Raw genomic sequence first — 27,982 nt, forward strand, 5'->3', positions numbered from 1 at the left:
AACAAGTAAAGCTGTCTTGCGTTCATTTGCCCTGAGTAGATTGTCGGATTGTTTTTTGTATTAGTGAACAGTTTGTTGAACGTTTTATGAGGAAGTGATGTTTGTAGAGGCAAATTGTCAGACCCAGGTCCGTTCAGAGAGCATACTAATTTCCCGTACTTGTTAGTCACCGGTTTGAGGAATTGACGAGTCACCGGTTTGAGGAATTGACGATATTTGTTTTCTTTCTACTGTTGTGTTTCATGTTTTGGGAGTTGAAGTTGGATGTGCTACGATGGTCTTGGCCAAAATATTTTTCAAACTAGTGTAGCTATGGAGCAAGAGACGAGAGAAGCGGTTGTAACAGCGAGTGGATAGTTACTGAATCGAAGAAATCTATAAATTACGAATACGATGTTATGGCTAATCAGCTATCTTTGAGATATTCATAACCTCTAGTGTTCCATAATTAGTTATTTAATTGTTCCGACCATTTGAAAATGGGGAGGAACTTTGTATTCGGGTGTGTTCTAGTTTTTTCTTTTTGTTTTCCACGCGACATCAGGTAATACAAATAATTTTTGGAATATGTCGAGTGATATATCATATTAAAGCCCTTTGAATCGTGATTGAACGACATCTAAAAATTTCAAAATTTTTTCACAGTGTCGAGTAAAAACGGTTTGAAATTATTGATTTTTGGTCTAATTTCGAACTAATATGGAGTGAGCGTGTATGCTTATACTGTTTAAGCCTGTTTAAACTTACTTGAAGTCATGAAAGCTTATTTATACTCACACAAAAGTAGTTTTGGAGTTTTTTATCGCCATTTTGTAAACAAAGATTAAAAATTTCAATAATTTTTGATTTTTTTAAATTTTTTTTGAATTTTTTCCCGTTTTTCTAGTCAATTTTTCAAAAACTGTTTTTCGAATGGCTCTTTTTACTATGACTGTCAATTTTGCCTAAGTTCTTTTTTCGTTCAGATCTTTTTATCACATCATGCGGAAAGAAACGACACTAATTTGAAAAAGAAGTGTTTTTGTATTTTCTAAGACTGCGGTTGGAACATTCTGTGCTTCTTGCACACTAACCGGTTATCCTTGTTCATAGTATGGAATCATTTTTTGCAATGGGTACTTGTTTTGGTCACAAAGTTTTTTTCGGGCTGTCATGCGTATACTTTTCTTTTAGGTTTTTAAGATTTCTGTGTTTATCCACTTTTAATAGTGCAGGTAATCATGTTTTGAGGATTTCAACTTATGTTTTGTGTGGCCAACTGTATTGCTGGGAATTTTTTTCTGATATATCTCTTTCAATAAGTTTTTAAACGACTGAAGTTGTTGAATTTGCATTTATTTTTTTCACTTATGAGAGCGAGATCAAGTGTACTTTTAATTGGGAACTAGATTTTTGTTCTGTTAGTTAATAAATAAATCTGTAAGAAATTGTTCATGCTATATTATGAAACGTTCAATAAACTTGTCTAGTGGTAAAGAAAGTGCCTTGGTATCCTGGTTCAATCATCGGCCGGACCTGTTCTCGATTAGTAGGGAAATTGAAAATTTTTTTATAGTTCAACGATTTTAGTTTTTTAAGAAGAAAATTTCAGTTTTCATAAAATTTTTGGACTATCTTCGTGTGCTTTTTTGTCGGCTTGTTTTCCGAAGAACGTATTTTTTTGTTCTGATTCAAGCAATGCTTACTGTAATTGAAATTCGTTCTGTAATTTATAAGTTAATCAATTGATTTTGTATACTTGTTCCGACCATTTGAAAAATGCGAGGAACTTGGTGTTTGAGTTTTTTTTTTCCATATAAACAGAGACTTGAGTGATACATCATATTAGAGCCTTTCCAGTCGTGATTCGAATTACATTAAAAGTTTCTGAAAAATTTTCCCCTGTGTCGAGCGAATTTAGAGAGCGAGCAGGGTTACATTTGGTTAATTATGCCTAATTCAAGTCCTATAAACTTAGTTTTAATGTTTTTAGCTAAATTTTGGGAACCAAAAAATTCCAATTGTTTCTGCCAAAAAATTGAAAAAAAAAATTGAAATGTACTTTAATTCTTTTTTGATTTTTTGTGTTTGGCTGTTTTGTTTGTTTTTCTAGTCATTTTTCTGCCGAATATACTTAAGTTTTACGTCATATCCTATATCACCATGCAGAAAAAAACTACCCTTATTTAAAAAAATTTTTTTTGTAGTTTTCATAAAGACAATGGTCGGAACTTTCTATGCTACTTGCACAGTAACCGGCTAATTTTCTTGTTTTTTGTTCAATTTTTCAACTTTTTTGCTCGACGGTTCTTTTGGCTTAGTTGCAATGCTGTTTGTGTTGTATCTTAAGTTTTGCGAAGCTCTGTTTCGGTTCCTTATAACAAAAGGCTTTACTATTCATTAATCCTGGTAGAACGAAATTTTCATAAAGTATGGAATAAGTAGCAGGTTTTTGAAATTTTACCATGCTTTCTGTTATTAAATATTAAGTAGGAATTGTCTCTGGTCAACTAACAGTAGCCATTCGTGAGGTTCCTTACTTCTGATTTTTTCCGTCGTTTTTTCCATTTCTAGTTGAAATAGTAAGATGGAATTTCTCCTTTCTGGTCGTTTTTCGAACCAGCAAATAACGCAGTATGGTATGTTTGAGGAGAAATTGGTAGGATTTTTTCTTTTTAGTATTTGGCCAACATGTTTCCCATGAGTCTCCACATTTTTGTCGTGCTCCATAAACATGATGAAATTTTTTTGGAAGTGTAATTTAACTTGTAAGAGTTTTGCCGATGAGTCGTGTGTGGCATACCACAAATCGTGTTTGCTAAATCATCACGGGCTGTTTGATATAATCGCCAAACAAGTTGTTGTTTAGAAACAAAAAATTGAGCTTTTTGAGTTTTGAAAAACAAGTAGGTTTTTATTTTTAATTCGGAACAGTTTTTCATGTTGTCTAAAAGATGAAGAGTCACCATGTGTACTAACAGGGGTGGATCGAGGATTTTCTTTGGGGGGGTCCAAAAATGTAAAAATGTTCGAAACTATAAAGACACTGTCTGACAAAAATTTTTGCCGCAAGTAAATTTTCGAAAAAACATCAAAATGCCGTTTTTGGATACTTTTTGGAAAATCCCCTAAATCCACCTCTGTGTAGTGATATCCGCTGCTTATTTAACAATTATGTCTTTCTTTATTTCAAAAATGGGTTACACGTTTTGCTGGGATTCTAATTCGATCGTTTGGTTTTTCTATTCAGTTTTTTTTCAGAAGTGTCTGGTAAAAGATGCAGTCCATTGACGGAATAGACCCTTGCACAGCCAAAGCCCTTCACAAAGAGCCCAATGGAGACATAGGGCCACATGGAGACACAGTTGTGTCCTCTTCATCGTCATCGGCGAAGGGTCCAGAGGGTGACGGTATGTCCTCCAAGGACTACTACTTCGACTCCTACGCTCACTTCGGAATCCACGAGGAGATGTTGAAAGACGAAGTGAGAACAGTGACCTACAGGAATGCCATGTATCACAACAGACATCTGTTCAAGGACAAAGTGGTGCTGGACGTAGGGTGTGGAACTGGAATCCTGTCCATGTTTGCAGCCAGAGCAGGCGCAAAACATGTCATTGGAGTTAGTTGATATAAATACCAATTATTTGGCTAGGCTGAATAATGTACCTATGCAACTCATTCGCCGTGCTAAACTAAGACTAATCGGGATACTCGTTGGCACGCTAAACTTAGACTAATCGGGATGAACGATTATATCGAAAAATTAGCTTTTGTCTTTTATGTGAAAAAAGAACTTATGATTCGGTTGAAGTTTTGTCATTTTTCAGCGTTTTATCTCGCACCATCCAAATAATTTCATATGCGCTTAGCAGTTCATCGTCGAATTCGTTGAAGATCTGTTTGTCGCCAAATGGATTGCGTTGATATTTGGAGAAATTTCTTGGTGTCGAAAAAAAGCTCTCTGGAAATCTAGCTTTTTCCAAAACTTTTCGCTTCGAATTAGTAAAGCTTTGATTATGAATAGCTTTGATTTAGTAAAGCCCAAAAGCCAAGTTTTTATTTAAACTTGTGTCAAACTGAGCAATGTCTTACTTTAGAATTGTGCTATTCGCACAACAAGAACTTGCCTTTGTTGATACTTAGAATTTGTGCCTACTTAGAATTCAGTTCCCTTTGGACAGTTGAAGTTGGAAAAGATTTAATAAGTTATTTTGAAAGTGGGCAAGTATTTTGTACATATTTTAAAACTCTTTTTCACTGGAACTCTAGTGCATGTAACATTTTACTCTTACATGCCTTATTTACGAAATGAAGTGTTGATGTCAAAAATTAATTTTTGTTAGAAAAATAGCGCAAAATAAAAGATACAAAATTTTGTTCAAATGTTTGATAATGGTTGTCATCTACTTTTTCGAGGCGGTCTCCTTGGTAGCTTTGACTTTAGAAGACGCCGCTTTCTTAGCATCAGTTGCTACTCTTTTAGCTGCGGCTTTTTTCGGACTATTTTTCTTTACTGATTTGGCTACGGTCTTTTTGGCAGGAGAATTATTTTTTGGAGATGCGGTCTTTTTCACTGTAGTTTTAGCCTCCGCTTTTGGTTTCTTGACTGTGGTGGTTTCTTTGGCAGGTATTTTGAATGATCCTTTAGCTCCAGTGCTGTTGGAACTGGCGTGAACAAGTTCATTCTCCTCACACATCTTTCGAAGTGTCAGTTTAACGAAATGGTCGACCATGTTGCCTGCTTGGAAGTTCGCTTCGATGTACTTGACAATGGCCATCTTGCTTGATCCTCCTCTCTCTTTCAGGTCTTTGATGGCCTTGGTGATCATGACGTTAAATGTAGGGTGAGAAGGCACAGTCGATTTGATAGTTTTCTTGGCAGGAGTTGATTTTTTGGTAGCAGCGGAAGACATCCTAGTAATGTATATGTGAAAATCAGTTGAACTGAGAAGTGATATCGGTGAGGATTTTGGTATTGTTCAGTTGAACAAATTGAGCGTTGAACAGTATATAAGTCGGAAGATGTTGTTTATTACGTGACGAATTTGAGCGAGGTTAGTGGCTGGTATATTTTAGGAAACTGTATAAATGGTGTAAATTGCGTCAGTTTTATATCATCCGGCTCAACCGGAACGAAAATTGTCTTAATTGGTTTTGATAGAAATGCTTCAAGCTATATTTTTTTTGCTAAATTTTGCATCTTTAAGATGCAATAAAGCTAATCCAGTTATTAAAACTCTGAAAACGACTTTTGCAAATGATAGTAAACAGAGAAACAAAAAGAATGATGTTCTTGAGTTTTTTATTTTTTTTGCACATTTGGCAGCAATTTTTCATTTTAATAGCTTTTTTTGTCTAAAACTCGGTCGCAAACAGTGAGACGCTGAATCTATTTTGCAGTCTAGGACTATTTCAACCAACGCATCTTGATTCAGTGTTATCTGTTGCGAGAACGGAAATGCATTCGATTCAATTTTAGAGACTGCTCTCCTAGACTTTGGCGCCCTTTAGCAGTTTTTGGGGAACTTGGTTCATCTCTGGGCGTCCTAATAATTTAAGCCGTTCTTCAGAAAAACTCCATATATTTATTCGATTTATTGTACTAATTGATCTATTTGTTGAATTTTGAAAGTTTTTAGCCATATTACATTAATTTATTTAAATAAATTAAAGCGGAATCTGGACAATCTTAGATTTTGTTTTGGGGGGGTTTAGGTTTGGGGGGTGAGGAGCGGGGGGGGGGGCTTCACTTATTTGTGCGTTTGTTTAGATAGACATGTCGAACATCATCGAACACGCAGAGAGAATTGTGAAGGACAACGAACTGAGCAGTGTGGTCTCTCTAGTGAAGGGCAAAGTGGAGGAGATAGAACAGTTACCTCTGGGTGTGGAGAAGGTGGACATTATAGTATCCGAGTGGATGGGATACTGTCTCTTCTATGAGTCCATGCTCGACAGTGTCATAGTGGCTAGAGACAGATGGCTGGTTAGTCCAGTCAAATCTTTCTAATTAAATGTAAAAAAAAACGAAGTGGTTTCCACTTATATTGGTCTTGATGATTTTTTGTTAGTTTTTTTTTCATGAAAGTCTTAGTATGCTCTTAATACTGAAAATATACGTTCATACATTTTATTGCATTTATAAATACACTTAATTTTTATGCAAATTTTGAGTTGAATTAAAATTCATCTGCTAAAAATTAGATAAATTGCGCTCTCCAATAAACGATTTCTAGATTTTAAGTAGATTTTGATATTTAGATTTCCTGGCGGGATATAAATAGTGTTCATTGATCTATTTTTGTTGAATTGGATTAATTTTTTTTAGCAAAAAAGTGTCAATCATAAATTGCTTTAGCAATTCAAACATGTTTAACTTGATTTATTTTTTGCATGGAAATTCAAAAGTTGAAAAATGTTAAAATTTTCTCGATCAATTTTTTTTCGGTTTCTTTGTTCTTTAGCAGTTTTACAACCCTCTGTTGGCTCTATTCAATTTTTCAATCTTAACAGGGTTTTGAAACATGTTATAAAATGCCATCAGAAATGGCCATTGAACCTCGAAATGGGAAGCTATTTAGAGGGTCGCGTACGCTTGAAATAACGAAATGAGTTTTAAAATATCAACAAAGGAAATGAATGAGTTTAATTAAGTCGAAGCTCATTTTTGTGGTATATTTTTTTCTCGAGCTTTTGCTTTTGATCTTTTTATTGTTCGTTTCAAATTAATTTGCTTAATCAACCAGCCCGGAGGACAACGAACTTGCAATTTGAACCAGCAATCATTTGATTGCTAGGCACATCTTTTTAGCTGAGCGCCACCATCCAACTTTTGCTCAATGGATGACAAATAACGCTCTTCGCTAACAAAAATGCAAAAACTAGAATTGACTAAATCTCCGGCTCCCAATCGAAAAGCCCATCTTTCCATCGCTGTCTGATGCTTGAGGTTAAGGCAAAAATTACCGAGCATAGATAAATGCCTTAAGTTGCATGTATTTTTTTTACTAGGGGAGCAACAACGGCTTTTCTCTCATAGATGAGAAAAGATCTTAGTTAATAACAGCCTAAATCAAAACCTTTTGGAAAACAAGTTTATTGAATATAAATCATCAGCTCAAAATTTGTTAAAAAATTGAAAAATTTTGAAAAGTTTTCTCGCCACTGTGACGGGTTTTTCAGATTTTTTAAAATTTCAGTGAGCGTAGTGAAGACATTTATATAGGTTGAGTTTGATTTCAGGTTATGACCATGGGCTTCTTTTCAAGTTTAATTTTCATTCTCTCACGAAAAGGAAGGCATTTTTACGCTCTCCAAAGGCTCGAAAAAATGTTCGAACGAATTTAAGCTTCGAAATTGGTTTTTCATTTTCAACTTTCCCAGTGGAATTAAAGCTTCATCAATTGATCTGGTTTTCCCAACTTTGGGTGGATTTTTTTTTAAACTTGCGAGTTCAAGTGTCATTTTTTTCTGTAAACAAACTTTCTTGCAAATCTGCAAGTGATGTAACTTCTTTTTTTTTGAAACTGATTAACTTCCAGGTTCGGTCCGTACTACTTGGTCAAGAGGTACCGCGGGTGCCTTAACAACCTGAGGTTTGAGGTTCCAGTCCCAGCCGGACCTCGTTTTTTTTCAATATACATGATATATGAAAACAAATCCTGGAAAACATTCGTTTTTCTGCTGCTATTTTGTCAGATAAACAGATTGCTGATTTTTCATGATTTGTGAGCAATTTCATTGCAGTTGAAAGTGTTTTGATTTACTACTGTATATTGTAAGATTAGTAGCCCTGACTTCTTGTGTTTTCTTTTTTCCTTTTTTCGCATTGAAGCCTTATTCAGTCTAAATGTCTTCCGCTAATCTATTTTGTATCGCTTTAAAAGCAAAAATTGTTTGTTGTTATGTAAATTGGATTGAGGTGGTTTTATTTCTGAAGTTCTACGCTTTGATTTCACATAACTGCATTTCACTGTGTCAGATGTTTTTTGAGAATTTTTTTAAAAACAAATTTAAAACAAATTGGACTTTTAATTGTTTAGTTTTCTCCCCTCAGTGCAAAATCAAGTAAAAAATGGTAGAGTTTGCTTCTAGTGATATAATATTTGAATCATATAGCTGTCCCAATTCAGTTTTCCCTTAATTTTGAGCCGAATTAATTCGCTGCCAACTCTGTTGTATTTTGCCCTCGCATGTGGTCAGCAGCGGTGCTGAAAATGAAATGAGAATTGAGAGTAAATGTTAAGAGGAGGAGGAGGTCTCTGGAAACATGATGAGCAATACATGTTGACAAGTATCCAGAACTAGCATTAGTTCTCTACCTATTGCAGCTGACATTCATGTTTTTAGTTATTTACGACATAATATTTGGGAAAAATGCCTTTTTTACTTAATCTGACCGTTTGTATTTTTGAACAGTTTCGATTGCCTTTGAAATGATCTTTTCCATTTGCATATTTGAATTTGTTTCTTTCATAGAAGGTTGCGATTGTGATTGATTTTTTGAGCTGTTTTTATCTACGCGAGTTTCTCTGAGAGCTAGAAAATTAAATTTATTTGAGTATAACTTTGAAAATCTGTAGAATAGAGAGGGTAATCAAAATAGAACTAATATGGATTCATACTCAGAGACACGTACAAAAGAATAGACTGCCCATAGAATTGGTTATCCGACCGTGTATTCAGCAATTCACATGCTGGGCTGGGCTAGGGTTGAGTTAATTGACTGAATGGGAGTTATTGTGTTTCAGCAACCCGACGGCATTCTATTCCCTGACATAGCAAGGCTATATGTCACTGCAATTGAGGACAGAAGCTACAAAGACGAAAAGATCAACTGTTAGTTGCACCACTCTTTTTTCTCCTTTCTTTGCGTTTTCTTTTCTTTGTGCAATAATTGGAGCATAGTCAATTGCTGAACAAAGATGCTTGGCTTGTTTGAAATTGAATTCAACGTTGGCAGAGCAATTGAAATGTGAAACAATTGTTCAAGCGAGAAAAGCATGAAAGTATTGAAGATGAGGAGTTATTGCTTCAAATGAAAGTGTGAATCAAAGTTCAATTGTCCATGAAGAAGTTCAAGGAATTGATTGACGTTACACATCAAAAAGAAAAGCACTATAATAAATTGTCCGGCAAGTGATGTTTGTCCTTTTCTACGTAAATGGAATGGGGAATGACAAATTATTGACTAATAGTTATAAGAACAAGCCCAAAAAATTGAAAATTCTGTAGTCTTAATTTTTTTGTTTTATGTTAATTTAAATGTTGTTTTAGGGTGAATGCAATAAATATGTGCCCATTGCCATCCGTTTGCAATAGGATGACCGTTTGCATACAGCAGATTGAAAAAAAATGGTTTCTTTCGATTTTGAATGATGAAGTGTGTTTTTTGGCAGGGTGGTCGAATGTGTATGGGTTTGACATGTCCCACATGCGTAAAGTAGCCATGTCAGAGCCCCTGGTAGACTCGATTGACCCCAAGAACGTCGTGACAAACTCCTGCATGGTGAGGGAAGTGGACTTGTACCAGTACAAAGTGGGAGACAGTAATTTCAAGAGTGACTTCACACTCAAGTGCAAGAAGAATGACTATGTGCATGCTATAGTCTGTTTCTTCGATGTGGAGTTCTCAAAGTGCCACAGACGCATCGGATTCTCAACGTGTTCGTTTATATTATTCATTTTTCGTTATTCACGCATTTTCTCTCGAACTTTGACATTAAAATTTTTTAGGCATTTGCTAAGTTATCACATTGAGGCATTGCAGTGTTCCTAAGGTTTTGCTTTAACTCTCAGAAAGGCCCAAATGTTCTTTTTATCGATAAATTACTAGACCAGATGACGTAAACTGCTATCTTGAATTCTCCGGATGAAACTTATTAAACTAATTCTCAATTTGGGTTGACTAGACAAAACCTGATGAAACAAAATTTGCTTAGAATTTTAGCAGAATTAATGTTGCAATTTATTTTGCAAAAATTGGAACCAAAATTTTACCCCCAAAATGGATTTTTGGCTTTTTATTCAATCAAAAATTACACCAAAACTGCCGGTTCAATTTTCAACAAAACTATATGGAATTGAGCTTCTTCAACTGACAAACAAAGTTTAACAAAGGAAACATCTCCAAAATATTGCGCAAACGGTTTGAAAGTTGTTTTTAATAGATTTTTTTGGGATATCAAACAAAAATGCCTTTCTTAAACTTTATTAAGCTATAAAAAAGAGGCTCAGTTTGATTTTGTCTTGTTGAAATTTAAACTGGCTGTTTTGCCGTATTTTAAATTGAATAAAAGGTGCGAAAAATGATTGATTTTGGGGTAAAACTTTCGGCCCGAATTTCGCAAAAGAAATTTCACCATATTATTCTGCTCAAATTCTAAGCAAGTTATGTAATCATCTTTTTTGTCTCAAGTCTACCCAATTTGAGAAACACGCATTTTAAATTTCAAGTTTTGATCGTTCCGTCCGGATACTTCAAATCAGCTCTGTACAGTGCCGATTTCAATTATCAAGACAAAGCGAATAAAACTTCGAAATTAAAACGCGTTTCATCAAATTGGGTTGATTTTTTCAAATTGGGTTGATTTTAGACAAAAAATGTTGAAAACGTATCTTGCTTAGAATTTAAGCAGACTTAATATGGTGCAATTTGTTTTGTGGAATTAGGGTACAAAATTTTATCCCAAAATCGATCAATTTACGCATTTTTTATTTGATCAAAAATTACACGAAAACTATTGGTTCAATTGCTGATAAAACTATATCACTGTAGGCCTCATAAGCAGCCCAACAAAGTTAAAGCAGGGTATAATCTTGTCAATTTTGTATAAACAAATTTATTTTTGTTTGATAACCAAAAAATGTCATTTTTACTATATGAAATACCTATGTTTTATTTAACAACAATTTTTAAATATTTTGCGTCAATTTTTGGAGATTATATCCCTCTTAAACTTTGTTGGACTACCGAAGATGGTTACTGGAATATAATTTTCTCAGCAATTGAACAATAGTTTGGCCTAATTTTAGCTTGAATAAGAAAATGGGAAAGTTGATTCTTTTTAATGTGAAATTTTGGGTCCAAATTTCGCAACATAAAATGCGCTGTATTAGTTTTGGTAAATTTTTAAGCAAGATTTGTTTCATCGTTTTTGGTCTAAATTCAACCCAATTTGATAAAAACGCATCTTAATTTGACAGTTTTGTTCGTTTCGGCCGGATATTTTAAATCAGCACTGATAAATCAATATTAAATGAAGTAGATGACTTGACCTTATGAAATATCGTTTTCTTTTAGCTCCCGAATGCGACTACACACATTGGAAGCAGACAGTGTTCTATTTGAATGACTACCTCACAGTGTGCAAGAACGAGGAACTCAAGGGCACTATCGAAATGTCACAGAACAAACGAAACAAAGTACTCGAATCTTTTCTGAACATTTCTGGACTTTCTTATGATATTTAGGTCGAAGTATTAAAGTTGCAATGGTATACTAATTAGAGAACATGATTCTTTTAGTTTTCGTCAACATGCTCGGTTTTATTGGCATGCTCAGCTCAAAAGAATTTATAAATTAAGTTCGTTTTTTGATTTTAGAGAGACTTGGACTTTGAATTCCACATTGAGTTTGACGGTAAAATTTCGAAAACGCCATCTCAAAAGTATCTGTACAAGATGAGATGAGGCCAGGGCTGATCGCGACCTGTGAACCCCTACCGTTTCGAATATCGGATTTAGGGGTGCGTAGAAAGAGGTCGACCCCTCACTCACCTGCCGCCGCAATACTTCCGTTTGTCCGACTCACTTGGCTGAGAACGACAAAGGAACCACAATATTCTGTTGCTGTTGACTTGAATGATGTTGATTTTATTATCTCAATCTGCATTTGTGTTCTTTTCTTCCCATTTTACTGTAATTTATTCAAAAGAGATTTTGATGAACATGCTTTCATTTATCCTTTCAGCAGAGGCTTCAAAAACTATGTTGATTTACGTGAGAGCTTGTCGTTTGACTGATCCGATCCGCTAAGGATGACTTTGAGTCAGCTTTTTAAAAAGAAAACAGTTTCATCTGTTTGTCTACAAGCTGAATCATATACTACACGAAAGATTTCACAAAATTTAATAAAGTACTATAAACATTTCAAAAGTCTCAATTTTTCAGATCGTAGAATGTCAGTGGCAGGTCATAAGCTGTACGTGGGAAATCTAGACCGCCACGTGGAGTCAAAAGATCTCTACGATTCATTCGAGAAGTTCGGGAAAGTGGAGCGTGTGTTCATGAAGGAAGGCTATGCATTTGTTCACATGGTCGACGAGAGAGATGCTGACGATGCCAGGCGAGACATGGACGGAAGGTATATACAAGAGCCGATCAAATTTTTGGCAATTTAGCTTGGTTTAGGTTTAGCATGGCGATTTAGCTTGGGTTTAAATACGCGATGATCAAATTAAAGTACAGAGATTTTGGTGACAAGTCAAAACCCATTGGAAGGCTTGGCCCAGTGTTAAAAATAAAATTAAATTTCACTCGCTGAGGCCGTGTGTTTTTTGAGAAAAAAATGCATTAAAATTTAGTCGGGCTTAATTTTGTTTTGGCGGTTGGCATTTGTTTACTTATTTGAAGCTCAATCATGTTTTTCCGGCTTAGTTAAGCTTAGGGTTAGGCTTTTGAACTATCTGTTGGCTATTTAATAAATTAAAAGCAAGAGAGGTATGGAATACACAATCATCAAATTAAGTATCAGTATATTCGGTTAGAGAAAATTTGTTGGCGTGTCAAATCAGCGAGTTCAAAAATTGACGGGGGGATTAACGACCATTAAAGGGGATTGCCATCAATGGATTTTCGATCAAGGTAGATTAGCATTCTTAGATTTGTTTATGAAAAACTAATGTACGTTAGTGCAGATTCAACCAAACCAAAAGCAAGGTTATACCAACTTATTCATCTTCAGCTCATCTCAATTATCACATGGAAGGTCAACCATCTGAAGAACTAGATAACGCCATTGCTATTGATCCATCAAAACCAAGGCTATTTGTTGACTCTTTTCCTGTTTTGGACGGAAATCTATTACCATTAATAGCTCTTAACGGGTTTTCAGTTTCCCCATTCGCACTAATTGACTTTTGATGAACATTTAGTTTCTAAATAAACACTAGTATTATATATTACATGCTTTCATCGAACAGGCCTCTTTCTTGATTTTATTACCCTTGCGATAAGCAAGGGTATTGCAACCGAGTACTAGACTTTTCCCGTAAATAACTTTCTTCACAGGAATATTCTGTTTCAAATAAAATAGTCGGTCAATTATTTGCGTGCTTATCTTTTTTTTTTCACTTTTTTATATTCACTTTCCACAGAAACTTCTACTGTTTTTCAAAAAATGGGTATCAATTGAAAGACCGCCTACTCGCCTGTGTGCCTGCATACTCCCCTAGAGTCTCTTTTTACTTGACCCTCTGTCTACAGCCTTCGAAAAAGTCTGTGGGGGAATATTTGCCTAACAGTTTTGGTTTTTTTTTCGTTTTCTTGAAAACTACACCGCTCAAAACTGAGGTTTTGGTTTAGAATGATTTTGAAAAGCTATGCTGAATAAAGGGTTACGCCCAATTTTTATTACTCATAAAGTTATGGCCATCGTAATAGTCAAGTTTTTTGACCGTTTTGTGAATATTGGACTTCTGTCAAACACTAACGTTTGAAATCTGATATTGTGGGTCCAATGTACATAACGGGTAGTGGGAAACTTCTCTGAGTAAGCGGCCACTCATAAAAAGTTTTACACAAAAGTTATCGCGCTCGGAAAAGACGAATTTGATTTTTTTTTTCGTTTGTTTTTGAACTTTTTGAATAATCTCGCCTCATCTGCAATCTGAGATTTTAGGTTAAATTTAAAAAAAGAGTTGTGGGAAGCTCATTTGCATATGGGGCTACATCCAATTTTTGACACCAAAAGTTATGGCCCTTGGAAAAGTCAAAAGTTTGATTTTTTGACCGTTTTTTTGAAAGTTTGACTTTTCTCGAACTACCCTCCCAAATTAGATTTTGGGTTCAGTCGAAATTACAGGTTGCTTTGATTAACTTCTGCTTCAGCGGCGACGACCTTTTTTTTCACACAAAAAGCTATGATTCTCGGAAATGTCAAGTTGTTGCATATGATTGACATCAGTTTCTCATATCATAGGTTCAAATTTTTGAAAGCCTTTCTTTATAATTGGCTTTTCTCAGTTTGTTTAAGAAATTAGTTACTTCATTAGTGGACTTCAAACAAATCACATTTTTGAAACTTTGACAGTTTTTCGGAAACTTATTGACCTTCGGCGAAAACTGCCGGGCCATGCTCAGGTTGTGTTCAATCGAGAAACCCGGTTTTGGGAATCTTCTCTGCTTAAGCGGCCACCACCTGGTTTTTGCACAAAATAATTATGGGTTTTGGAAAGTTTTTTGACCGTTTTTTAGAAACTTTTCAAATTTTCTTAAAATTTACACAATCAAGTCAGATGAAAAGTTCAATTGAAAGAATCGGTCGCGATAATCGTTCCTGCAGAAGCGGCGACTCCTTAATTTTGGCTCTTTTCCAGTCCCCCTCCCTTCATAAAATTATAAAACAAAGATGTTCAAAATTGTTCATTTGCCTGTTAGAAATCTTATAGCAATTTGTTCACCTTTTCACGCTGACACGTTTTAATGCAGTTTCATAACATGAAGTTATTTTAAATAGACTCACATAATGAATTTCAGAAAAAATCAAAGGGGGGACTAGAAATGAGCCTTAACAAGAGAAATGTTATCTCTTTTCGAAAATTGATTATCTCTTTTTAGTAGAGAATAATCTTTTACTTTTCTCACTTATTTTAGTAGAGAAACAACTAAGGCTTTGGGCAAAGTCCAATATTTGAAGTCACACTTTTGGTGCCGCATCAGTAAATCAAATTCATTGAATGTCAAACACGTACCTACAGCTTTAGCTGGGCTCCTTGTCGTTTTTTTAATCGAAACATTCGAAAAATTTGGTTCGCCTGGGTTTTTTCAACATCAAATTTTTTCTCATCTTGTTTTTTTTATGATTGTCTTGTATCGCAAGTGGTGCGAAGCTGCGGTTCGCCTCTGTGTATGTTTTTGAAATCAAACCACGCAAAGCTAGCTTCAGTACCTTCTTCATAAGTTTCAATCTCTAGGAAGATTGCCGGCTGCCGTGTGAAAGTGGAGAGATCTCGTGACACCCGTAGAGGTCCTGGTGGAGGAGGGGGAGGAGGAGGAGGCGGCGGCGGCGGCGGCGGTGGTGGTGGAAGAGGGGGAGATAGGCGAAGTGACGAGTGCTTTTCCTGTGGTCGTCCAGGACACTTTGCAAGAGACTGTCGTGGTGGCGGAGGGGGAGGAGGAGGAGGGTAAATAACGATACACGCCATATTTTAAACATTGCATTTAACAGGTTTTTAAACTTTCAATTGGACAGGTTTTTACTATTTTTTTTACAGAGCTCCAGGTTCATTTTTTACACTTTTTGTATTCAGCAACTTTTCTTCATTGATAAGAAACGTGCAGTTGCTGACACGTGGGAGAGCTGAAATATGGTGCTAGAGATTTTAGCAGACCGGTTGTTTAGCAGACTGGGAATAAGTCAGAACGCTAATTTCAAACGCGGCATAAGCGATTAGCGACCGCTTGCTCCGCTGCGCTTCTTTTCGACACGAATGTTATTGTGCGCGTAAATCTTTGTTTTGATGTTAATTTAGACTTGTGTTTTTGAAGTTGATAGTTTTGCTGAAAAATTGTGAGATAATTGTCTTAAACAGGGAAGCTTGACCCAAGAGTGAGCGTTTTCTTACAATCTGTCAATCAATTATGCATCAGTTTTGTTACATGGTCTGCTAAAAAGACTCATTTTTCACTTTTTATGCTAAAAGATTGGTCTGCTAAACGATCGGTCCCCCTGAAATATGTTCATTACAGGGTTTATTTGGTTACACGGCTTTTATTACGTACTAATAAACTTTTTTGATTGGAAAAAATGAGAGATTTTAAGAGTTTATTTCGCTTTTCATCAGCTCAGTTTCTGTTGTTTTATCGTTTTTTTTTAGTTCAGCGTGGGTATAACCAATAACACCTGGTTCTCATTAGGTAATTACAAGGTTTTCTATTAAATCTTTTTGGAAAAAAGTCCCGTTTCAGTATTCATCGACTGTTTCCTATGTTTTTTTTTGAATGGCAAATGTGTTATGAAGTTTCGATTAACGGTTCAGAAACTTATTGAGGCCTTGCAGTTTTTTTTTTAGGAAAAAGTGTCAAAATGTGTTCATAACAATTTTGGATTAGTGTGTTTTGTTTCATGCATTAGGTGGAGTTTGATTTTTCTATTCTTTTTGAGCTAATTCATGTTCATTTGCTAAAAGAAAGGCAAATATTGCTCTCCGTTTCAGAAAAAGAAGTGGCGCGAAAAAAACCTTGAACGACTTCTAGTTTGGAAATTAGAATTTAATTATTAGATTTCCCAGCGGGATATAAATTGTTCTTTTTATCCAGTTTTCTCACATTGGGTCATCTTTAGCGAGAAAGTGTCAATGATAGAATATTCTTAAAATTCAAAGAGCTTCAACGGTCTCGAATATAAAAACAACTATTCAAAAACAGATAGCCAGTGTTTTTTCTATTTTTCTGATTCATCGACTTTTCTCCAAGTATCTGTCGGCTATGTTTTTATACAGCCTCATATTTTCAGCTATTGATCACGTGCTCACTGTTTTTTGTTCCGACTTTCAAAAAAGATCTGAATTTTTGTGCTCGTGCTCGTAGTTTTTCCAGACGACTTTGGACTTTTTAACTACAAATTTTAGACGGGATGTTCTGATACCATCGGGGAAATACGTGTCTTAAGGTTCCAGTTGAATCAGAAGTTTTCAGACAATTTTTGACTTTCAAGTAACACATTTTTTAGAGGTCATGTTTAATCTCAATAAGGTTTTTTCAGGCCAATTTTTACTTCTGAAATTTTTGACAGATTTTTTGATGTCTTGAATGAAAAATTTATGAATTATGGAATTTTTGATTTTTTCAATTTTGTTACTTTGGCTGTGTCCTAAAGGCTCTACTCGTTGCCTGTGTCATAAAGGCTCAGGGTGCAAGAATGATAGGTCGCAGATCTTCATATAAAGGGTTCCTGATTAAAGTTTTTTGAAACGGAATGTGTTCCAACTATCATAATACCACTTTTAAGGCTCTCTAATAAAAGAACTTGATATAACTTATACGTTATAACTTGATAATGACGTAAGAAGTTGCAAGATCAAATCAAATAAGGCGATTTGTTTAAGTTCTAACGTATCTCTATCGCTGTAATCGTTTTTAAAATTAAATTGGTTAATGATTTTAGGCAATTGTCTAAGTGCGCGTTTGTCTTCCGCCACGAAGCATTCTCTAGTTGTCTTGTTGCAGTGAAATAGATAGCTATACACTGTCCGTTATTGCCCCCTTGCCAGCAGGGCCTTGACCTGTGCGCTACAGGTCTTTGACACTCAAAAAATGTAATAGCATCAGCAAACGGGTTCTTGGCGATTGTCTTGCCGGAGACTTGTCATTGTCAGAGTTCGTCTGTCATCTTTTGACGGGCTCCTTGGCACTTGAATATACGGACTAGAAAATGTGAAAAGGCCTCTTCTTCTGGCGTTTGTCGCCTGGCGTTTGTATTGTCTTTTTGCTTGGCGGAAATAGTTTAATCGTCTGACAATCGACTGACTTGACTTGTCGTGACACTCGTCGTCATGTCTTGAACCATTCAAGTAAGATATTTGTGCAGAAATTTAAACGATATTATTGATAACTCAAATTTATAACAAACACAATTGTTTCATATGCCCGAAATCTATCGAGGTTTTGTTTTCTATAGTTTGCGCTGTTTTCCTGTTTTAGCGGCGGACGAAGAAGATCTTACTCTAGATCGAAATCACGATCGCCTCGCTCAAGGTCTCGATCCCGATCACGATCCCGATAATCCATCACCTCAACCGGCGAAAACGGCTCTCGGATCAGACACCTGAGCAAATAGTTCTAACTGGCGAGTTATTGGATTAAGAGTGATGATATTTCGGAGAGATTGAAACTTGATTTTTAAAACGTTGCATGTTTTGATTTAACTATTCATACTGTTTTAAAACTTTAATGTGTTTTGAGTAAAAATTTTCTGTTGTCTTATATCTTTTTCAAGTCATCATTCATGTCTTTTAAGAACCAGAGTTTAGTTCAGATTTTATTCACTGAACGTGAAATGTGATAAGAGCATATCTGTCTTCTTCAGATCTTATTGAACAAGTAATTGACCACACGCTAAAATTGATGTGTAACTGAACTCGAATGGCATCGAGCGAAAATCAGCCAAAAGAAGAGGCCAAGGTCACACCCTACGATGGCGTAGAAGATGTTTCGCATTTAAACGAGGGCGTAACTCTGAAACACTCAAAGAATGTGGAGGATCTTCTGGAGTATTTGCGGCTGCACCCTCTCTTTTTGCAAAAGCAGCCAACACCAGAAGAAATCGAAAAAAGCACTTTGCTGCAAGTTAGTTGAAAACCACGAATTGTTAAATGGCAATGAACGAAGTGAAGAGACTTATATAGGTCGAGCGGCTTTTTTTTCTCAGGAAAATTTCGTTGCGCTCAACCTTGACTTTTGGCAGAGTGACTTTTCATTTTTTGAATCCGATTCAAATCGATTCGCAAAAAGGAAGGAAGATATCACTCTCCAATTACGAACGAATTAGGCATAATTGACAGCAAGGTATTGAAAAAATAATTAGAAAGTTGTGAAAAAGTACAATAATTAAAACTATAAAAAACTTTTATTGCAAGGGAATGACTAAATGATGTTTCCGAACACTAGTTTTCGTTTTGTAAAATCATGTTTTTAGTGACCATTTTCCATAACGAATGTTACTTGATCTATTTACTAGATCGCTCGAATTCAGTTGAAAACTTTTTTAAAAAATTCAAACAGGGTTTTCTTGACACTGGGACAATTTTTTGAAAGTTTCCTTGTTCGAATCATGAATGGAATGATATATTACTCGCCCATTATGATGGTTATTTTTGGTACCTGATTTTGCGTAAAAAAGAAAAAAAAGAAACACTTGATTACAAAATACCCATTTTCAATGGTCGAAACAAACAAGCAAATTAAGCTCCAACTACGGAATAAAGAATACTCATTGATCTTACTTACTTTTCTCTGATTTGGGCACTTTATTGAAAAACTGACAGTATAAAAAATTCTTGAAATTCAATAAGCTTTAAGCTTATATATTTTTAAATTCGAAATCTCAAAAATGTTCAAATAAAGTAAATCGTTTTTTTTTTATTTTCCTGTAGTTCATTGACACTTTTTTTACTTTCTGTTCGCTATATTTATGTTTTCAAAATCAACAATATTTTCTGAAGCGTTTCATGATGAATTTGCATTCATACATGAAAAAACTGATAGGTTTAAAAGAGTAGCAATTTAATAGACGCTTGCTTATGGGCAAATTTCATCCACTAAAGCATCAAAAACAGTACCATACAATGTATGCATGAGTGTATCCAGATTGGCGGTCTATTTGTTTTTGATATTTGTGTATTATAGGCATTGACAGCCCTGAAGTACGACGAGGATGACCCTGTTGCATATTGTGAGGAGCTGAAGGAGGAGGGCAATGACCTGTTTAAAAAGAAAAAGTACAAGGATGCTATTGTGTCGTACACAGACGCAATCAAGGTACTTAAGAGGGTTATTAAAAAACTCGCGGGCATTTTTATCAAAAGAGATTTTAAATTCAGTGATTTTATTCAGTGAGTTCATTTAAATTCATTGATTTTATTTAGAAGATCTCAAAAGTCAGTTTGATCAACCCAAATTTGATCTGCGTCCAGACAATTCGGCCACAGACTATTCAGCCGATTTGAAATTCAGACAATTCAGCCAAAAGTATGCAGACAATTCAGCCAATAATAGTGACCGCCGCAGTCGCGCCAACGTGTTACGAGCTTGCCAACAGAGGGTAGGACTCAATACGAAATTTAGAGCCGGTTATTGCCGCGACGCGCGCGTAGCGCTCCCACCGGCGACCTTAAACCGAGAAATAACTCCAATTGCGATTTTTTTTCTTCCCAATCTAGCGTTTTGTAAAACTGGCTGAATTGTCTGTATATTTCTGGCTGAATTGTCTGAATTTCAATTTGGCTGAATTGTCTGTATATTTATGGCTGAATTGTCTGAATTTCAATTTGGCTGAATTGTCTGTATATTTATGGCTGAATTGTTTGAATTTCAAATTGGCTGAATTGTCTTTGGCCGAATGGTCTGTGCGCCATTTGATCAACACAGCTGCGTGAAGTTGAAAATGTTGAAAGGAAACAGAAAAATGAAACCAGTTAATGGTAAAAAAATATTAATTGCATTTATTAATGATGCTTTGCAGAGATTAACACCATTGACAAGTTCGAACCCTCTCGCCAGTGACTTAGCAGCAGTGTTCTATACCAATAGAGCAGCATCTCATTACTACCTCGGAAACAGACGTTCCGCTATGTTAGACGCAACCGAAGCACTGAAGTGCAAACCAGATCACCTAAAAGCTTTGAATCGCCTCTGTCTATGTTTCTATGAACTAGAATATTACGAGGACTGCGTTAGAACTTGTGAAGTTACTCTTGCTTTGTCAAACGATGACCCTAAAATCTCAAATTTGAAAGCTGAAGCTGGAAAGAAATTGAAAATAAAGCTTAGAAATGAAAGGAAAGAGAACTTGAAGCAGCAGAAAATAAATGCAGTTCAGAATGCGATTCAGAATAGAGGAGTTAAAGTGAGATCGAAATGGCCGGACGAATCGTTTGCAGCTGTGCCTGTTTTTGACTCTGCTTCGAATAGCTTGTCGTGGCCTATCACCTTTTTCTATCCTGCATACATGGAATGTGATTTTATCGAAAGCTTCGAGTAAGTTAATTTACTAGCTTAAATATCTTATAGTAATCATGTTTCTCCTTCCTGATTCATAATTTTAGAAGAATTCGAGTCATTTTTGATTAAACATTTCTAATCGTGCCCATCAATCTATTTTTTGAATTAAGAAAGGCAGGTTAAAAAGTTATCAGGTACGTCACATATCTATTTAGCCAAATACTTTTTAATAAGAATCTGGAAAACTGTGCTGGAATTGTTTTTTTTATGTCGGTTAAGTTCTTCAGCAGATAGTGATGATCCCAGTTCTTGGTATTTGTTGAAGGTTAGCCGTGACTCTAGAGAACTAATTTCTACGTTTTTTTTTCAGTGAAAATTGTAACTTCTACGACCAGCTATTAGTCATGTTTGAAACTCCGGCGCCTTGGGACTCCAGCAATACGCACACAGCCGACAATTTGGTGGTATATTATGAAGACATGACCGAAATACCTCGCAAAGCAGTAATGATAAAATCTACTAAGACGACGTTGCGAGAGGCTTTGAAACTGCAGCAAGTTGTCGAAGATTATCATTTGAATTATTTCGTTTTACCAAAAAGTAACTCAAAACTTAACGAGAGCTTTGTTGAAAATTTCCTTAAATTTAAATCAAAATTTAGAGAAATTTTACATTCAAAATGAATTAAATTTTGATATTATTTTTTCCTCATCAAAGTGAGAAATTTGTAAATATTTTAGTGCAATACTATTTAGCTAAAAAATTACTGCAAACACTTTGCAGTTAAATTGTACTGATTTTCGTCGGCTGATTTCATTTTTTTGGTCTTTCAGCGTTACTGTTTTCGGCTGATTTTTGTTGCCGGTCTGTGTTTGAAATGAGCTTTCAAGCTACTCGTTTTATAATTCAGTAAAGACTTTTAAAGAATCGATGAATATAGTGAGAATTCTTATATAGATTTTGGTGGTTTTTTATTAAGAAAATTAAAATGCTCTAATAACAAATTGTGTGTTGTGCATTCATACAAATTTTATTTTGTTATATATGATCGCAATTAGGTATGTTTGATTTTTTCGAGCTCAATTCAAGTTTTTTTGCGAAAAGGTAGGCCAAATGCCCTCTCCAAATACGATAGTGAAAATGGCGCGAAAAGACGTGAAAGGTTTCGAAAGTAGAACTAATTTTTATCTTTTCCCAGCGCAATAAAAATTAACACAATGATCTATTTGTGTCAAATTGAATAAATTTTATCAAAAACATTTCAATCATAAGTTTTTGCTGAAATTCAAACAGCTTCAAGGCCAATAGTTTATTTTTTTCTTTGAAGTACGAAAATGGATGTTTTTTTTTTAAATGTCAGTATTTGTTTCTGTATCCTTGCATTTATTTACTCTCTTCCAACTGTCTTTTGGCTATGTTTTGGCTTAAGTTATACTTTTACAAGACTTTTTCTTTCAAAAAGTTTGTCAAAGCTCAAATTTTAGAGCGTAACCATGATAAATTTTTTATGCTGGCTTCTATTATAATAAATTGTACGAAGTGGTTTTTTGTCTAAAGTTTTTTGTCCAAGCGGGACTCTGACACATTTTTGCCGCTGCGCAAAGTTATCGTTTTGTTTCTTCTATTTATGCTTCATTCTGAATGTTTTCCAGTTGTTGATTGTTTTTTTTTCGTCTGTGCGAATGTGTTAAGAGACAAATTAGCTATTCTAAAGAAGAATTGGTCAAAGGAAATTCATTTAAGATGAAAACCAATTTATACATCAAAACTTATAATTGGATTTTATGTACAAACTGTACTAAATTATGTCAGTTTTCAACCTTCTTTTTCTTACTTCTTTTTGTAACCTTCTCATTACTTCTTTTTCCAACCTAACTCGCTCGGATATTTGGTGACGAAATTTGTTTTTTTTTGCCGCACGCACAGCTTCAAGCATTTCAGGGTTAGGATGTTTGAACGTTTTTTTTCAGGAAAACTTTTAGGAAAACTTTGATTTTTTTGCGATTTTACTTGTAGTTTCCTTGAAAGTCATTTCATAGTCTTTTGGTTAGATATAATTAATTTAAGCTCTCTGTGACAAATGGTGCAAAGAAACTGATAAAAAAAAATTCAGAGAAATCAAACAATATTTTCTCTAATTGTGGTTTCTCGAGTTCGGTTTTCTCAAAATGGGTTAATTAGGAAAAAACTAAATGTCAGAAAATGTTCCTAAAAATTAACGTCCTACAACTTGTGTTTTTTCACCGAACTTTGAAGTTAGATTGGTTTTTAAAAAAAAGAAATCTCAAAATTCGGAGGAAAAAACATGTTACAGGCCGTTGATTTTTACGAACACTTAATGACAATTATTTTTTTTCCTAATTATTCCGTTTTGAAAAAACCGAACTTGAAAAACCACAATTAGAGAAAAAAATTTGTTTGGTTCTGCTGGAAAAAATTGGGCAAAAGTAATTGGATTTTTGAAAAATTTTGCTAGCTTTTGGAACTAAAAGTTATGCACGTTTTTCGCAACATTTGTTTTTAGGAGAGTGTAAATCACCTTCTTTTAGCAAATGATTTCGAATTGAACTTCATAAGAATTCAAAAGACAAACTGCGAAAATTAAGTTTTATTATTATTAACTTATATTCTTTTTCCTGTAAAAAACACCAAGATCAAAACATAATCAACTGACAGTTAGAAACGTTTCAATAATCTCGTGGAGGCCAGAAAACAATGAAAAAATTTTAAAAAAAACAATCATTGTTTTCCGGCCTCCTCGAGTTTATTGACACTTTTTAAGCTGTCAGTTAACTATAATTTAGATTTTGATGTTTTTTACAGGAAAAAAGAACAAAATTTGATTATGCTGAAACTTTCGCGTTTTGTCTTTTTAATTCTTTTCAAGTTCAATTCAAAATCATTTGCTAATTAGAAGGTAATTTACGCTCTCCTAAAAATAAATGGTGCGAAAAAACGTGAACAATTTCAAATTCCGAAAACTAGCAATACTTTCCAGAAATCCCAATGGAATTTTAAGTTTGCCTATTGCTCAAGGTTTCTTTTATTGATTCTTGAAATTTTAAAAGATTCTTGAAATTCAAATAGCCCTAACGTATGTTTTCTCCCAAATTTAACGTATGTTCGAAAAACTCAATAGTGTTTCATTTTCCTAGAGATCAATGAGTTTGTTCATATGAGCTCATTGCAATTTTTTTGTTTTTACCAGCTCACTTATTTCATTTTGTTTTTCTTTCATTTTAAAGTCCAGTTTGCTATATTTTGCTTGTTTGCAGCTTCGCCTCCCTGTAACAGTTTGAGATTGTGTTTTGATGTTTTCTGCCATTTTGTGTCCTTTTTACGCAAGTAATGCTTGTGTTATAGTATGAACGTTCTTTTTTTTCCTACCTAAGTCGCAAACATTGTTGCGCCGCAAATATTGTTGGGGTAAAATGTGTCCATTTTGAATATGTTTATTTTAATCAAAAACCAGCTTTTGAGTAAAGTTAATGCTAACGATTTTAACACAGACTATTATGTATTTTGTAACGAAAGAAACGGAATATTTGTGCTCGGGGTGGTTCAGACAAATTTCGTCTTTTCAACTAGCCATTTTTGACGGGTTTTTAGTATCATTTAAAAAGTATTGTTTTCCTGAGCTTAAACTTGGAAAAATATTTTACCTGTGATCATTTTTTGTAAAGTCATGGGGGTATAAAATTTGCCATTTTGGACAATTTGGGACAATTAACCCGCGATATATTTCATGGAATTAAATCAATTATGGGTGTATGAATTTCTGGTTGGTATTACCGCGTGATTGGTTTTGACGGGTTTTTAGTATCATTCAAAAAGTATTGTTTTCCTGAGCTTAAACTTGGAAAAATATTTTACCTGTGATCATTTTTTGTAAAGTCATGGGGGTATAAAATTTGCCATTTTGGACAATTTGGGACAATTAACCCGCGATATATTTCACGCTATAAACGCGTATGCGGAGATTTAATCCGTCATAGAAATCGTTCCAAATCGGTTGAAGAAATCTTGTTCGTCATAATTGATTTGTTACCAGGAGCGAAGTTTATCACTTTGTACTTAATCTGGCATGTGGGGGGAGGATAATTTTTACAAAAAACATCTTGAGTTAAAAAAGAATTCATTTCAATTTTAATACTTTATATTTTTTCATGTTATTACTGCTCCATAGACTGCTCTAAAAATTGAGGCATATAAGTTGGTAATTTTTTTTTCAAATTGACTGGTACAGCTAATGCGTCATAATTGGCGTGCGCCACTTAGAAATTTTGTGAATTCGAAGTTGTACTCATTCAGTTTTTCCCAGGAGCGTTATCGGTCATGTTTTTGATTGTATATGCAAATTGCAACTTAGCCTCTGTGTAGAATATATAGAAGCACGTTTTGAGCGGGACAATGGATCGGTTAGCAACGCTAATTGAACAGCCGGATTTGTAGCTCAGATAGTTAGAAGTTTGCTTCATAGTTTTTTTGATAAGAGAAGTTTTTAATGCGATTTGTGTTGTTGATTTTCATGTTGAGCTAAAAGAATCTTTTTAACACCGTAATTGGAGATGCACCTGATGCGTTTTTTGTCAAAAAAACGCCTGATGCTTTTGATGTTGCACATCAAAAGTGTTCAGAGAAAAAATGCTTTGTTTGTTTAAAGATTTTTAATCAAAATTATTTGTAGACACGATAGGCACTGTTTGACAGTCTTACAACAAATTGTATACAAAATTTGTTTCACTCCTAATATCAAGAAACAATTAATTAAAAATTAATTAAATAAAAATTTTGATTAAATAATTTTTATACGTTGTTAACACTTGCGGATCAACTTAGTGTGTTATTACGAGCCTTCTTTTTTTCTAATCTTACTCGCAAATAAAAATGTTCACTTATTTGGAAATTTCACTGTAGCATTGGAAGTTGCATAGCATCTGCTCTCTGCTTTTCTTGTGGCTAGTGTTTGGCGTATATTAAGCTTCCATGGCGTAGTGATGAGTTTTTGAGACTGAATCTCTAGGTGTCAGGTTCGAATCTCAGATATAATCGAATTTTTGCTAATTCGAGGCCTAAATCTAGTTTTTAAAATTGAACTTTAAAGACCCGCTTTTTTGTCGTTTTCTAGCAAGTGTTTGCAAAGCAAAGCTTCGCCTCTGTGTTCAATTTAGTAATGGGTTTTCTGATTTTTTTTATTGAATGTCAACCTTTTTTTGAAAAAGTTAATATTCTATTTGTGATATTTAAAATAACTCTCATGATTTTGAATTTTGAGAGTCAGAGGGCGTGCACCTGAAGTCTCTAGTGTTTGACCTTATACTATAGTTTGAAACTGTTTATTGATATTTGTTAAAAAACAGTTTGACACAAAGTCATACCACCAACATCGAAACCAGTTGGTTGGATTTGCAAAAAATTATATCATTTTTAGAATGATTTCATCGCATAACATCGACGAGACCCAGCACTTATTTGCATCCAACTATAAGTTTTTTTTATTGAAGTTAGTCTAAATTAAGGCTTTACTATATGGCGACAGTCACAAGCTGGGGATGTCACGATTTCATTCAACAATTTCAGTCCACGGAATAGGTTCTATTTTCAATCGATGAGAAAATCAGTCGTGGCAAAAAATTTGACATGCCCCGGAAAAACTAAGAAAAAAAATCGAACTTACACAGAAGTTGCTGAAGCGATTAGCTACTGGAACACCAAGCAATCAAACATCCCTGGAATTGTGAGTTAACTTTTTGCGTGATTTTAATAGAGATCTGAGGGAAAAACTTATCCTGACTTGATTTTGAAAATGTTTTAGAATTTGGTCAGATATGCTCATCAAATCCAAGTTAAAAAAAATCTACACCGTTGAGAACATCAAAATAATCATAGAAAAACGATTTTGGTCCGCGTCTGCTGTTGCCAGAGGAACATTGTAAGTGGAAGATCTGAGCGTTTGAAACCCTCAAAGTAGACATCAACGTGTTTGAGCAATTCTGTTGGAACTCGGTGAATCAAAAATAAGGCGGCAATGTTTTTTTTCGAGAGAGTTAGTGTGATATTTACAATAAATGTCATGACTTCGAACTTTGAGAGCCGGAGGGGATACAGCTGAGTTCTCTTGAATTTGACATTATACTATCGTATTAATGAAACTGTTTGTTGATATTTGAAAAGATATTTTGATACAAAATAATACCAACTTTATCGACAACAGTTGGTTGGTTTTGCAATTAAACTTATCATTATTAGAACGATTTCACAGCATAACATCAACGAGACTCAGCACTAATTTGCATCCAAAGATCTTATAATGACAATTTTTATATAAAGGTAGTCTAAACTAAGGCCAAACCACATTGCAACAGTCAGAGCTGGTGATGTCACGATTTCATTCAACAGTTTCGATTTCTGGAAGAGGTTCTATTTTCAATCGACGAGAAAATCACTCGTGGCAAAAATTGACATGCCCTGGAAAAACTGAGAGAAAAAAATTGAATTTACTCAGAAGTTGCTCAAGCGATTACCAACTGGAACACCGAATCGGAGTGAAAAAATTTTTTTTTATCCTGACTCGAATTTGAACGTCTTTTTGAATTTTGTCATATATGCCCAATCACTTGGAGATTCGTGGGTAAATCGAACACTCCGGTATTGGGGACATCAAAATAATCATAGATCAATGAAATTGGTCCATGTCAGTTATTGCAAGAAGAACGTGTTAATTGAAAGATTTGAGCGTTTGAAACCCTCAAAGTAGACATCGACGTCTCGAGAGCTTGAGTGCACGTTTTTTGAGTTTGACCTCAAACTATAGTTTTAATCATTTTGTTTATTGATATTCGTTTAAAAAAAGTTCGACACAAAATCATACCATCAGCATCGACACCAGTTGGTTGGTTTTGCAATAAATATTTAAGTTTTAGAAAGATTTGATATCATAACATCATCTAGACCCAGCACGAGCAGATCTTTTAGTCACATTTTATTTAAATGTAGTCTAAGCTACGGCTATACCAAATGATGACAGTCAAAGCTGGGATTGTCACGATTTCATTATACA

The 27,982-nt window shown here is 34.7% G+C and overlaps 3 protein-coding genes and 1 long non-coding RNA gene across 5 annotated transcripts in view; 3 read left to right on the forward strand and 1 right to left on the reverse strand.

Annotated features, from left to right (window-relative positions):
- Positions 1-21,624, forward strand: part of LOC134839307 (protein arginine N-methyltransferase 1-like) — a 90,860-nt gene extending 69,236 nt beyond the window's left edge. Inside the window, exons 2-7 of one of the 2 annotated variants that reach the window (XM_063854811.1) lie at positions 3,239-3,601; positions 5,753-5,968; positions 8,733-8,820; positions 9,381-9,647; positions 11,285-11,406; positions 11,587-11,930. In XM_063854811.1, coding sequence (XP_063710881.1) covers positions 3,257-3,601; positions 5,753-5,968; positions 8,733-8,820; positions 9,381-9,647; positions 11,285-11,406; positions 11,587-11,673 — 1,125 coding nt within the window. In that variant the 5' untranslated portion in view covers positions 3,239-3,256 and the 3' untranslated portion in view covers positions 11,674-11,930. Of the gene's footprint in view, positions 1-3,238; positions 3,602-5,752; positions 5,969-8,732; positions 8,821-9,380; positions 9,648-11,284; positions 11,407-11,586; positions 11,931-18,287; positions 18,550-19,608; positions 19,741-20,443; positions 20,959-21,292 lie in introns of those variants that run through there. The other variant, XM_063854810.1, reaches the window with a different exon arrangement.
- LOC134839309 (uncharacterized) lies at positions 4,310-5,041 on the reverse strand. The gene has a single exon (XM_063854813.1). The coding sequence runs from the start codon at positions 4,893-4,895 to the stop codon at positions 4,386-4,388; it is 510 nt and encodes a 169-aa protein (XP_063710883.1). The 5' UTR covers positions 4,896-5,041; the 3' UTR covers positions 4,310-4,385.
- Positions 12,162-15,390, forward strand: LOC134839709 (uncharacterized). Its single transcript, XM_063855330.1, has 2 exons — positions 12,162-12,346; positions 15,177-15,390. The coding sequence occupies exons 1-2, from the start codon at positions 12,162-12,164 to the stop codon at positions 15,388-15,390; spliced, it is 399 nt and encodes a 132-aa protein (XP_063711400.1).
- LOC134839310 (uncharacterized) lies at positions 15,398-18,186 on the forward strand. The gene is made up of 2 exons (XR_010162375.1): positions 15,398-17,774; positions 17,905-18,186. It is a non-coding gene; the product is annotated as an uncharacterized LOC134839310 (long non-coding RNA).
- Positions 21,625-27,982: the final 6,358 nt, after the last annotated feature.

Source organism: Symsagittifera roscoffensis, chromosome 2, assembly GCF_963678635.1.
Source record: "Symsagittifera roscoffensis chromosome 2, txSymRosc1.1, whole genome shotgun sequence".
Lineage (NCBI taxonomy): Eukaryota > Metazoa > Xenacoelomorpha > Acoela > Convolutidae > Symsagittifera > Symsagittifera roscoffensis.

Excerpts from the sequence above, each read along its gene's own strand:
- LOC134839309 (XM_063854813.1), bottom strand. The coding sequence starts at position 4,895 with ATGTCTTCCGCTGCTACCAAAAAATCAACTCCTGCCAAGAAAACTATC.
- LOC134839709 (XM_063855330.1), top strand. The coding sequence starts at position 12,162 with ATGTCAGTGGCAGGTCATAAGCTGTACGTGGGAAATCTAGACCGCCAC. Across the intron at positions 12,347-15,176 it reads AGGCGAGACATGGACGGAAG|GAAGATTGCCGGCTGCCGTG; the intron begins GTATATACAAGA and ends TTCAATCTCTAG.